At 35.3% G+C, this 13,401-nt stretch overlaps 1 protein-coding gene across 1 annotated transcript; it reads right to left on the bottom strand.

Annotated features, from left to right (window-relative positions):
* Window positions 1-6,573: 6,573 nt before the first annotated feature.
* Window positions 6,574-13,198, bottom strand: LOC113770046 (ethylene receptor). Its single transcript, XM_027314395.1, has 7 exons — window positions 13,037-13,198; window positions 11,107-12,054; window positions 9,449-9,817; window positions 9,058-9,324; window positions 8,828-8,955; window positions 8,478-8,675; window positions 6,574-7,288 (listed from the first exon to the last, which is right to left on the bottom strand). Exons 2-7 carry the CDS (start codon window positions 12,007-12,009, stop codon window positions 6,931-6,933), a joined length of 2,223 nt encoding a protein of 740 aa, XP_027170196.1. The 5' UTR covers window positions 12,010-12,054; window positions 13,037-13,198; the 3' UTR covers window positions 6,574-6,930.
* Window positions 13,199-13,401: the final 203 nt, after the last annotated feature.

Here is a 13,401-nt window from a genome sequence, read left to right as displayed (position 1 = left end):
TTTACATTTGCGTCACATCACTCTGTAATTGGAAAAAATGCAATGCAGTTAAATCTGTGAAAACTTTTACATAAGTGACTATTATGTTTTCTTTTGACAGGTAAAATGATGCTAACATGTTTTCTCTTGACGGGTGAAGTGAGAAGGTAATTCCATGATACATAATTCCATTATTTATGCCATATCACTGTCTCATTGAAAAGACTGCAATGCAGCTAAAATTTTGAGATTTTTATATAAGTGACTATCGTGCAGGATATATTCAGCAATTTCATTATTAAAGTTCTTGTTTTATCAAAAAAAATTAATTATTATTAGTATAAAGGTAACTATGCCAAATCAACACGTCACTCTATATCCATTTTATCATTCTAAAATGGGAAACCAAGTGCAAATATGGGATTTGTGCATCACATTACTTTGTAATTGAATAAATACAGCTAAAATTTGATACTCTTATAGATGTGATTACTATATTCATTACGATGTCATGGTCTATCCTACTATGTTTTCTCTTAATAGGTAAAATGGGAAGGTAAATATATAAAACATAACATTTACGATACATCATCATTTTGTAATTGAAAAGATTATAATACAAAGGAATTTGAAATTCTTAAAGATGTGACTATACAGGAAAATCGTTCAAAACATTTCTCACATTTCACCAAAAAAAATTTTACATACTTTATTTTTTAAAATATTAACTTTATATTCCTTACAAATTTAAGTTGGCAAAAATGAATATAAATTGAGTCCGATTTCACTTTTTTAGGAAAAATGAATATGGTTCGGATCAGATTCTACTTTTTTTATGGACAAAAATGAATATGGATCGAGTCATTTATTTAATTACAAATAGGATGTAACATTTTTGCCCCCTAAAAAAATGATCATGTGTGTTTCACGTGATGTATTCAAGGTAAAAAGTGGTAAAAAACGTAGGTTGGGACAAAATTTTACCTACTTGATTTTTTGATGTATATAAAGTTACCATTTTAAAAGTAAAAGACAAAAAATTCATTTGATGAAATATGAAAGATGTTTTAAACAATTATCCCAAATCATTGCTACAAAGTTAGATCTGCTGACTAAACACGTAACTTTATATCCATTTTATCATCCTAAAGCGAAAGTTTATGAACCTTCACTCTTCAAATCAATGTTACAACTAGGGTTGCAAATGAGTTAAATCAAGGCAAGTTTTGGTCTTATCAAGCCGAATTAAACTCAATTTTGTCAGGTTCGAACTCAATCTTGAGCTCGACAAACTTTCATTCTAAAATTCAATCTTGAACTCGAGTTCGAACACTAGTTTGAGCTTAATCAAGCTCGAGTTCGAACTTATTTGAGCTCAAGTAAAAATTTTAAAAAATATTTTTTTATTTAAAAAAAAAAGATAAAATTGACATTTCATCTTAGTAACTAATAAAAATATAAGAGACATACATGTATTTTTATCACTAAAAATATAAAATATTTAAAATATATGAGCTCCAATGAGTGAGTATTTAAGTCGATTGGCACACCAATCCAACTCAAGCTCGATTCGAGTTCAGTGTTGACTGAGCTCGAATTTAATTTTTAATCAAACCGACTCACGAACGCTTGCTAGCCGATTTGAGTCAGTTACACCCCTAGCTATAATCATGAGTCTTCAGAAACTAATTATTGAAAATTTTCTTGAACATTTCATGTTTTTCTTTACCATTTAAAGTGCTTAGTTCCAGTTGATCTCGTGCAGTGCAGCGGTAAATTTTTCTTGCTTTTGTGACACGGAAATATTTTTTTGCCCTTTTGTCGGAATCAAGAGTTTTCCGAATTCCATCTACACCTCAAACTTGCCTTACACGAGATGCGGTCAAGGGCCTCGAGGCCCGTTAATGTAGAATATGTTCATCGCAAAGGTGTATAGGGTAAAAAGGAGGGAGTCTCCAATAGCCAATGGCTCACATATTCTACACTTTGGCACTTTAGCTAGTGTGGCTGGATTCGTGGCTGTATATGGGGTGATTTTATTGAAATTTTAGATTTGGAAAAAATTTTCAATCTAAATATTTTCTAAATGCTTCCATGGTTAGTTAATTAAAAATAGTGGTATATATCGTCTAAACATTGAAGTAAAAATGGGAAGTGACTCAACCAAAAAAACCCAAAAAAAGAAGAAAAAGGCAAAAAAGAAAGAAAAGCTGAAGGGTAGCTTTGGCATAATGGCACTAGAATTTTGATGCTCGATGGTGGTGGGGCGTGATGGTGATTGTACATATTCTTGTGGTCATATGTTGTGATGGCATCAATGCAAAGCTGCGTTTGAGTGCGTATTGGATTTTTCTTCCAGAATGATGAATGTAGCTTCAAAAGCAAATAGAAAAAAATGGTTCATCACGAAAAGGAAATTATCCAGAGCAAGAGAAGTTCCAATTGCACAAGTAAAATCCAGATAAGATTAGAGATCAGCTTTCAATTTCATTAGTAAGGTCAGAATATGTTTTACATTATTGACATGCTTCGAGGATAATGTCTATGCCGCCATGCACGCTGTATTCCTTTAATAGATTTCTTGCTTAAAATGAATATGTGCTCAAGGGTTTCTTTCATACGACTTTAATACAATATATTGGCATTATTGAGGCAGTCTTCAATCGTAATACTTATAATTCATTCTAATATACAGACTTTTAAGTTAAAATTGCATTTACTAGCAACATAATCAGCGACGTAAAATATAAATTACATGAAGTTAAATAATTATAATTTATTTTTAATCTATTCTCAATTTTGATATGAGATTCAAAAAAAAAAAAAAATTCCTTACACAATTGGTCAAAAGTCAAAGAATTGTTAAAGTATCTTAAAACAATATCTTAAAACATTTGTTTCCTAATATAAAAGTAATAAAAGGGAAATTCATTGTTATGAAAAATTTGCCAATCTACTATTTAGATCTTTTAGGATGAAGGTGGAAAAAGATTTTTCTAGATTTTTTTTTAAAAAAAGAATAGGATTCCAAGAAAAGGTTGGAATGAGCGTTTGAACCAACATTCTTCGAGAAAAAGGCTTTTTCACTTGAATGAATCATACCAAATATTGGAATGGAATGGACAAATTAAAAAGATATTTTCTTTGCAGTCCATTCCAACGTACACCAAACAAGAGGTTAAGGTGGTAATCGAGCAAAGCTTAGAAGTCTGCTATTGGTGGAATTTGTTTGGGTCACAAAATCCCAGGACATCGGCCTGTACTAATAGTACTGGTTAATTAATAATGAGCTCCGCTGGCCACCCTTTGATAATTACGCTTGGTTCTAGCAAATGTTTGTAGTAACTGATGTGAACCACCAAAATTAGTAGTTATCAAAAGGAAAACTATGTATTTAAAAGTTGACATAATTTAATATAGGGTTAATTACAAAAACTCCCCTAAGGTATATCTGTTTTTACACTTTATTCTCTAAAGTTTTTTTTTTTTTTTTTTACTTTGTCTCGACAACGATACATAATGGTAATTTTAAAAGGATATTTATACCCTTTATAGTTAATTGCAGTAATTCTCCTATCTTATTTTGCACTTTATCTCCTAACATAATTTTTTTTAAAAAAATTTGTTGCATCATAAGCATGTTTCTCAATTATTATTATTTTTTAATTTTAATCACTTTTTTCATTTCACAAACATCAAATTACAAAATGTATTATAATATTATTTTAAAAAAATTTTCCAAATAATCTTCAATCCACACAAACTCAATCTATAGACCTTTAATAATATTCTTATAGTTTACTTTTTCACTAATAATTTTTATTTTTTCCCCTTATCATGTGAAATGAGCGGGATATTTTCTTTTATTTAAAAACCTATAATTATCGAGATAAAATTTAACAAGACCTATATTTGTATATGTACAATAATTTTCATTATTATGTTAGGGATACTGATATTTTTAAACATTATCTATCTTAAGTGGTTTTATGAACAAATATACAGATTAAGAGAAAAATGATATTGGAGGGGTAAAGTGTAAAACGCGTTAAACCTTAAGAGGATTTATTGGAGTTAACCTCTAGAGGTATAAATGTCCGTTTGATATTTCCATTTCCATTACGCAAGGTTAGAGTGGACTAACAGTTTTGGGGGTAAAGTAAAAAAAATAAATAAATAACGTTAGGGGGTAAATTGCAAAACTGATTAAACCTTGAGAGAGAGAGACAGAGGGGGGGGGGGGGGTTGTCATTTATCCTTTAATATGGTCTATCTTATGCATACAATAGACTGGAACCAAATTTTTATGTTTTGATTGACAGTTGTGGAATATGGTACAGGCTTGTGGCGTCCGAAAGAACTATGGACAAAGAAAATGTTGACAATGAGAATCAATTGTCTGCCTCTATTACTTAGAGCTATTTTATGTTCTTTTTCTTCACTTTTCTTCCTTTCTTTATTATTCTCAGCCCATGTCGTTGTTGATGGAATACTTTTTCTTCTGTGGTTTCTTGGGGCCTCCATCTGGGGGAGGGGCTTTAAGCCATCAAGATTAGTGTGCTATTGCAAAATCGAATTGTGTATAAAATTTCATCAACAGCTATCTTCAACGCCCCCCTCTGTCTCTCCAAAACGTGGGCCAAAAAAAAAAGAAAAAAAAAAGCCAATCAAGATTGTGAAGCCGCCCTCTTCAAGGAATATACTTGGATGCTCTGATCAATAATAAGTTCCACGTTAAGACTTCCTACCTTGGAGTTGTAGACCTTTGCATGGGGGCAACGTATCTAATAACTGAAAACTCATTGAAAAAATGGAAAATTACAGTTCGGTTTTAGTACTCGAAGTTTTGGCAAAAGCACATCTAATCCTCAATTTTTAGTAAATTTGTAGTTTTAGTCCCTAATATTTTGACAAGAGCAAATTTGTAGAGTAGATTAAGGATATTTGAAGAATTTTTTAATTGCTAATAGAATTTAGTCACATAAATAAAGAAGTAAAATAGTAACTAATTTTAGGCAATGAATTTAAGAAGTAATAACTCACTTGCTAACTAATTAACTAGTGAAAAGAAGAAATTATTAAAGCAAAAAAACTAAAACTAGCCGAAGCACCCAATTCATCAACTCAGAATTTATTTTCCTTCTCTATCTCCATTAACCCCAAGCAAACAATTGTAACACTTAATCTTTTTCGTGTAAATTAATAACGTGCAATCATGTTAGTTATTCTTATTGTTCAATGTTACTCGCTATTTTTTAAAATCTTTTTTAAAAAATTTAATTCAAGAAATATGTGAGTTTATGTGATTGATTCCATCAATTTTTGAGAAAATTCATCAATTGTCCTAAATTTGCTTCAAATTGTTAACATTAAGGACCACATTTGTACGCGCTAAAATTTTGATGACTAAAACTGCACGCGTGCCAAGCATCAAGGACTATATTTGCTTTTTCCAAAACTTTAAAAACCAGAATCGCACAAAAACTAAATATTGAGCACTAAAACTGCATTTTTCTCTTCAAAAGAATAGTATAAGAAATACAAGCGGACGCGTATACATAAAAGTCATAAGTCAGAATTCAGAAGCATCAAAACTCTTATGGAATATTGGGCCCCTTTTCTTCCAGGGGCGTCTCCTTTTATCCTTCTACGCTTTTCGATGATGGAAGAAAGTATGGCGGTTATCCTTAAACCCAAAAAAAAAAAAAGAAAAAGAAAAAAAGAGTATGGCTGTTATGCTTTTCCAAATGAAGACAATAATTCAGATATATATATTCTGGCTTTTTCTTATTCCTGCTAAAATCACCCACTTTATGGTACTTATAATTAACCGACGGTATGGTCAGATGTATGGTAAGAAAAACAATAAATAAGAGCACGAATACGTTTATTGCTTGCACGCATAGAATTGTTTTTTTCTCAAAATTCACTGTCAATCAATGTCCCTCATGAACCTCTTTTTTTTTTTTTTTTTATCAATTATCATCTCTACTCCTACTCTTACTCTATCTACGGAGAAGGCTCAACCTTGCCTATGAGGATCAATGGAGACAGAACCACCATCAAACCAAACGGGTGCATAATGCACCAGTCTGAATTTGAAGCAGAGCCACAAGAGTGGCATTTTGGTGGGAGGCAGGGTCCACCCCACCAAAACCTTGCCTCCCACCCCACCGAAGCCTTAATGGCTTGGTGGTGACCACCAGCCCAAAAGCTGGTGGTTTCCCTCATGAACCTCATGTTCCAACTTTTCTTCAACTTGTTAGACATTTCAGCTAGTCAGACCGTCCTCTTCAGGCTCGTACCATCCTACGCACTATAGCCAGTGAACTGCTACGTAAAAAGGACAGAATTGCTGAGCTTTCTGCTAATAGCTCTCGGGCATGAAACATATTTTAAGCATCCCAGGCAACTACCAATGCATCACCTCCTCTGCTCCAGAACATCAGCATTTGAAGCGTCTTCACTAGAAATGGTACATTTTGTTGCAAAAATCATCTCCTTCAATAGAGCTTGAAGATGCACCGCACCAATCAAGCTCCTTATTGCAGTGAACTAGTCTTGCACGATTGAGCTTGTTTGCTGCACCAAAAGTTATAGCTGCTAAAATGGAGGTTATTATCTGTAGAGTGTCCAAAATTATTTATACAACTTTGATTTGTCAAAGCAGAATTATACTACACCATGTGACAAATTTAAGTAGTACATGAACAAAGCATCCACAGTACTTGGGGAGGGGGAAAAAATTTCTGTGAGTTTGTCCAATGTTCGCTATATCAATGACCCTGCAATCACTTGTACAACCAAGCATATCCCATTATGTGTGCAACCCTTTTAGCACCACTGCTCCAATCTCAAGGCGGCAATGTCTGTCTTGTATGTACAAGCAACTCCTGTAGGGTATACCAGCTGCCTTATTGCTGCTTCATACTGAATGCAGTTCTGTTCTGGTTATTGAGCCTCCAGCAGAACTCCGTGGTCTAGAAGTTCAGACAGGACACTTCTCATTTTATCTACAGAAACAGGCTTTAGTATCACTCCATCCATACCAACTCTCATGCAGCTCTCCTTTGTCACCCTGTCTGTGTTTCCTGTCAAGGCCACAATGAGTGGCCTATCACGACGTCTTGCAAATTTTTCATGTATCCTGACTGCAACTGCATAAATGTCTATACCGGGTATGCTCACATCCATGAATACCACCTTGTGCTCATTATTAACTACTTTCAAGCACTCGTCTCCAGAGCTGACAGTTGCAACATCACAACCTAGATGCACAAGCAGCCCCTTGGTCACCATCCTGCTAACCCTGCATCAGGACCAATGATAGACAGATAATTACAGATGCATAACTGACCCACCTTGATATTTATTTATGAAGCCAATGATGTTGTGGAATTCGGACAAGACTAAGTCCAAGATTTATGAACCCTTCCTTTTCTCAATATGAAAACTAAAAAAAGAAACAAAGACCCCAAGTGATGAAGATTAGCTGGAAAATTCTCCAGTCCAGGGACCACCAACCTAAAGCTCACCCATAACACAAGCAGCAATTAAGTTTGCCAATTTCACTCTCCAGGTGCACAAAAATAAGATTCAAAAGCAAAGCCAGCATCATGCCAAGGCCTCTGATAACCAACCATCTAGTATGCTGAGTTTAAAAGTGAATCCTATACATATGCCATATTGATTTTTACCAATATTACTGCTATTGAAAATTTTAGGAACAAAAGTCTTCTCTACATTTAATAGAAGCTAATGTCAAGGATAACAACAGGGGTAGACTTGCTAACAGGCCATAGCCAAAAGCATAAAATTGTGAACTCAATGGATTACATGGAGCTAAAGACCAAATTGAGGAAGTAATAACAATTAAATCTCAATAACAGTTGGTCGCAAAAAAAAAAAAGTGTCGGTCAAAAAATACCAAAAGGAAGCACATTATATTGCTAATCTTCGTAACCATCATCAGTAACAAATCGTACAACCTTCTCTCCAAGAAAAAGTTGCTAATTTAGCCACAACTACTCAGCTGCTGAAACCTGACTCTTGACATCTTCTTGACATGTCACGCAATAACTGTGATTTGTTGACACAAGGATGTGGAATTTTTTGCCACTTCAATGATTCTAAGATTTAAGATCGTTCCTTTTCCCTGCAATCTGTGCTTCAATGAGTTTGTGAATCTGTGCTTCAATGTGATTTGTTGACACAAAGATGTGGAATTTTTTGCCACTTCAATGATTCTAAGATTTAAGATCGTTCCTTTTCCCTGCATTCTTACCGAATGCCATATAAGACAATATATTGTGAATCTGTGCTTCAATGAGTTTGTTTCTGTTTCCCCAGTCTATGCCCACCTCACCGCCTAGACATCAGATCTTGTTAAAGTTTAGCCCTATAATAGCCTACCAAGACTCTAACTACTATAAGTATCAGATGGCTTATAACTTCCCTTAGATATCAATAGAGGTTAAAAGGGTACAGAATCAACCAACCCGTTATCATCCATTACAATGACCTTGAGCCCGGTAAAATTTGTTCGTCCATGATTTACAGGGGCTCTGGACACGTATTGGAGCTTAGCTTCATTTGAACGCCCACATAGTCCAAGTTTTACCATAAAGATAGCAGTACATCCCTTGCCAAGACCTTCACTTTCAAGCCAAATGTGCCCATCCATGAGATTAACAAACCTGGTAGCACCCAAAAAAAAAAAAAAACTACGTGATACATTCTTATAAGCAAAGTCCAAGCAACGATCAGAAAAATGCAAATGACATTTCAACTGGAATAGCCATATAACATGAAAAAAAACTCTCCTCAGAAAAATGGGAACATGTTATACCTCTTACAAATTGCAAGACCAAGACCACTACCACCAGAATTTTTAGCTGCTAATGACTGGCTCTGTGCAAATTTTGTAAATAGCTTAGGAATATCTTGGGGGCTAATTCCTGATCCTGTGTCTTTTACCTACACAGAGGCACAGAGCACACAATCATCATCCCTTTATCAGTCTCTTAGTAGAATACTTGGATTGTGACAGGATATTAGTCATGTATATTCAAAATGTACCTGGATACGCAGATAAAAGTGATTATCACTGAACACAGGGAAAAAATCAGGAGCTCGAGGATCTCTCAAAGAATCAGATTTTGCAACAGATGCAGAAATTGAGATGCCACCCTCTCTTGAGAATTTCACAGCATTGCCAACAACATTTAACATGATCTGCATCAGCCGCTTTTCATCACCAATCGCATACTCTGGCAAATCAGATGACATACTCAGTGTGACAAACAACTTTTTGACAGATGCGATAGGTTTTATCAAGTTAAGAACCTGCAATCAGAAGCAAACACCTCAATCAGCCATGGATAAGGGGTGCTTTATGAAACAAAACTCAAAGTTCAAGACACATAACTGACATAGAAACACTAAAAATTCATGGATATCATGTTCTTACCTCCTTGAAGAGACCATGAAGATCAAAAGGTTCTATGTCAAGTTGAAGACTACCATCCTCAAGCCTTGAAAGATCTAAGACATCATTGATAAGAGTAGCCAGAAGGTTGCTACTTTTGAGAATTGTTTCAACCATCAAGCGTTGCTCAGGAGTTAGTTCAGTCTCCTGAAGTAGAGACGAAAGTGCAATAATTGCATGCATGGGTGTTCTCATTTCATGATTCATAACAGCCAAGAAGTCATTACGAGCACAAACAGCTGTTTCTGCTTCTCTTCTTGCCAGATCAAGGGCAACATTTTGCTCCATAAGAAGATCCCTAGCCCTCATTGACTCTTCCAAAATTGCTGCATGTGAAAGAGCTACTGCTACCTGGGTCAGGACAAGATATTATGATAAGCACTTCTTGGCTCAAACATATTTTGGAGGCCAACTACGTCCAAATAAAGTAACACAAACTACAAAAAGAGGAACACGCATTAAGGCATCAGTGAAGGGAGTCAATTTTGGTGAGACACATTTCATAAATGGAATTAAGGAAGAGAACTTGCAGCACATAGTCACCATACCACAAGGTTGTTTAGTATTACAAATGAAAGTAAAATTGTGAGAGGGAAGCTCACATGTTCAATAGTCTGTCATTTTCCACTAACTATTTAGAGTTCTCTTTTGGAACATTAGTGGGCATAGTTCTCATTAAATTGCACTACCATTACGTACTGACCAATAAGAATTATCTTTAATAGTGTTAATGGGCAGACTTCTGAACAACAGCCTGGTATAACAAAAATTCGTGGGTTATATACTCCATATGTCACCAAAACAAACTATTCTGATCCAAAGTCTGAGCTGCTGTAGCTACACAAGTAATAAGTTGGTGTAGATGATCAAAAGCAGGTCTGTAACAGTGTGAAGTTCATCATAAATCCAGACAAGTAATGTTAGAATGCTTAACCCTACACTTTGAAAAAACCTATGTTAGATCTCATATTTTTCCATGAAAAGTAGTGCAGAATGCACAGATTGAGTTTTGACCCAGTTATGAACATTTAACTGATAAAAACTAAGCAAGAAACAAGAGGGAAAGCCTAAATGTAACTCCTGATCAAATGGATAAGCTTGTCAAAAGCAAACTCGAAAGTAGTCCATGAAAGGAAAACTTGGTTTAAGACCTTTTTATGGGTCTGGCATCATATTTAGAAAGGCCACGATCATTGGAGAATGCCAATTTCAAAAACCATCTCAAACCCATATTTTCTGCTTTGATAGAGAATGCCAATTTCAAAAACCATCTCAAACCCATATTTTCTGCTTTGATAGTCCATTAACCACACATATGCTTAGTTACTCAAACAAAATCTAAGTAATACTTAATCAGGAAAACTTTCTGTAAAGTCATTGACCTGTTTTCATTACAATATGCTGTACTAACTGCAAGTCTGCAACGGTCAGTTAAGTTTATTAAGTTCTAATGTTAACTGGTGTGTTTGGAAACAAAATTTTCCCAAGTATTATTTTGCTTGCATCACAAACACGTTTTTTCAACCACATTTTATATTCCCAACAACCTTTTAACATCATATACATCACATCACAAAATTGAAGTACTTTCCATGCGAAAAGCTCAGCAAAATTGAAGGAGACGATAGGGAAGTTGGAACCTGATCGGCAACTACTTCCACAAGCTCCAACTCATGGACATGCCATTGCCTTGCACTATCTGAAGGAAGCATCAATACCATGAGGGCATAGCGCTTTGTTGACAGCTCTGGCCAATCATTTATTTGAAAATTAGAGAGATGCAGGAGGGGAACACGCACAGCGACAACCTCTCCTTGCATGTACTTTCCAGAAGGTCGGAGTTTTGCTACAGGAGAATTTGGTGATATTTTTACTGCACGGTTTGTACTAAAAACTTGATTAATCACAGGAAGCTGTATAGGTACAGTAAATCCAACAGGATTTTGGTGATGAAGAGTATATGACAGTTGAAGCTCTACTCCACTGCGTGTTGGCATCCATAATGCGCACTCTTCCAAGGCTAAAGTTCTGCCCAACTCAACAAGCGTAGTCTTTAGGATAGTATGTCTATCAAGAGTGCTTCTTATTTCATGAGTTAACATTCTAACATGTCTTCCAGTTTCTTCCTGTGTACGAATTAGGCCCATTTCTCGATCTAGCTCTGCAGCCTTATTTTTCAAAAATAGTTCCCTTGTTTTGACACTTAATAAGTCAGGTATAATGTGTACGAGCATTAGAGCTGTCGCACATGACACGGCAGCCGTCAAAACTTTTGCCGCTGTCATGACTACGGCCACAGTTCTTGAGTGCATGGTAAAGGTCCACAAATTTATAAGATGCGTAGCTCCACAAAGAACTATAAATGCACCAAACTGCACAAGCACCCATCTATAAGGAAACACAGCAGATTTTTTGACAAAATAGATTAACTCCAATGGGATGGAAAAGTAAGCAAGCGCTATAAAGAAATCTGAGATATATTGATATCTCATCAACAACTCATCAGCAGGCCATTGTGGCTCAATGCAGTTACAGGACTCCATGCTCAGTTAATTGTCTCCACCCCTGATAGTCCCTGGTCTACACACCTGCAGTAGAATACACAATAACAAAACCAACAATTACATCTCATCCTCATTCTTCTGAGCCATGAGACTATAATAGCACAACTAGAAATCAAGGTAGTAAAAATAGTACTAACTCAGCTATAGTGACTACCAGATGAAATAATGTCCTAAAAAAGTAGAAATTGATATTCACATATGTTGTTCTTTCTTATCAGAACACATGCCTTAGCAACAAGCTCCAGATTCAAAATAGTACTACACGATTTTTTAGCACACAAAATTTATTTTCCCAAATATGCAAAAGACTAAAACATAAAATTCCCTGCATCTGTTCATGCATCAGACTTCAAACAGCCAAGCAAAATATCAACAAAATTCAACTCTTGCATTGACTTCATTGCTAACCGGAATTACTTTCCAAACTGCTGTATTCAGCATCTAACACAAGACTCTTCACTATTTCCACAAATGCTCAGATTAAGTACATAGACATTGTCTCTACTGATCACCTATTTAATCCGTTGTGACTGCCATTAAGGTTGTCAAATTTCATTCGATGAAAATCATACCCCTCTAATGATATTCACGAACTTAAGCATAATTGCACCACAGAAAAGTCTTGTCATAAGATGCACCTAGTCCACTCATTTTTTTCAACTAATTCAACTCAACCTTTTCCATCTTTAAATTGATTATTGTGAAACAAATACTAACACCCAGTTTAAAAGCCCAGGTGAGGAGCCTAACTAAATTCTAACCACAAAAACCAGATATGCACAAAACCACAAATGCAAGCTAATCCAAAACCCCATAAACCCACCTGCAAAATCAAGTTTTTGTTCCAATAATTCCACTCAAACACAAGCAAAAGTACTTATAACCGAACAAAAATCAAAACCCACTTCAGATATTCCAATCAGATCATAAAAGAGTAAAAGAAATGAACAAAAACACAAAAAAAAAGCAGCAAAACTTCATGAAATTAACAAAAAGTAAAGGGTACCCTTCTTTTCAAGATCCATGAACTGTAAGTTGAAAAAGAATGAGCAGTTCAGATTTCTTCTTTCTGAGGCTTTGATTCTTGGAGTTTCTATTGAATTCATTTAAAATAAAGTGAAGCTCTTTGTTTATATTTTTGGAGCTGTGCTTTCAAGTGTACAGGAAAAGTGTCTCGATTACATGAATTCTCCAAGTGTTTCCCAACTCACTCACCAAGCGGTGGTGCGGTGACCTTTTGTGGGTCAAGGGGAGTTTTCAGCCGTTGGATTTTAAGAGTCAGATCTGGTGGTGGTTACTGGTTGACTATCGGTGAAAAATGTGGGACCTGATTGCATAATGAGAGAGACCATGTAGAGTAGCCAGAAATAG

This window comes from Coffea eugenioides, chromosome 5, assembly GCF_003713205.1.
Source record: "Coffea eugenioides isolate CCC68of chromosome 5, Ceug_1.0, whole genome shotgun sequence".
In the NCBI taxonomy this organism is placed as follows: domain Eukaryota; kingdom Viridiplantae; phylum Streptophyta; class Magnoliopsida; order Gentianales; family Rubiaceae; genus Coffea; species Coffea eugenioides.
This window is presented reverse-complemented; position numbering and strand designations above follow the sequence as displayed.

What these genes read in the sequence shown, in the direction of transcription:
- LOC113770046 (XM_027314395.1), bottom strand. Translation starts at nt 12,009, where the DNA reads ATGGAGTCCTGTAACTGCATTGAGCCACAATGGCCTGCTGATGAGTTG. An exon ending in TGGAAGTAGTTGCCGATCAG is followed by an intron (nt 9,818 to 11,106) that starts GTTCCAACTTCC and finishes GTCCTGACCCAG; the next exon opens with GTAGCAGTAGCTCTTTCACA. An exon ending in TTCATGGTCTCTTCAAGGAG is followed by an intron (nt 9,325 to 9,448) that starts GTAAGAACATGA and finishes TTCTGATTGCAG; the next exon opens with GTTCTTAACTTGATAAAACC.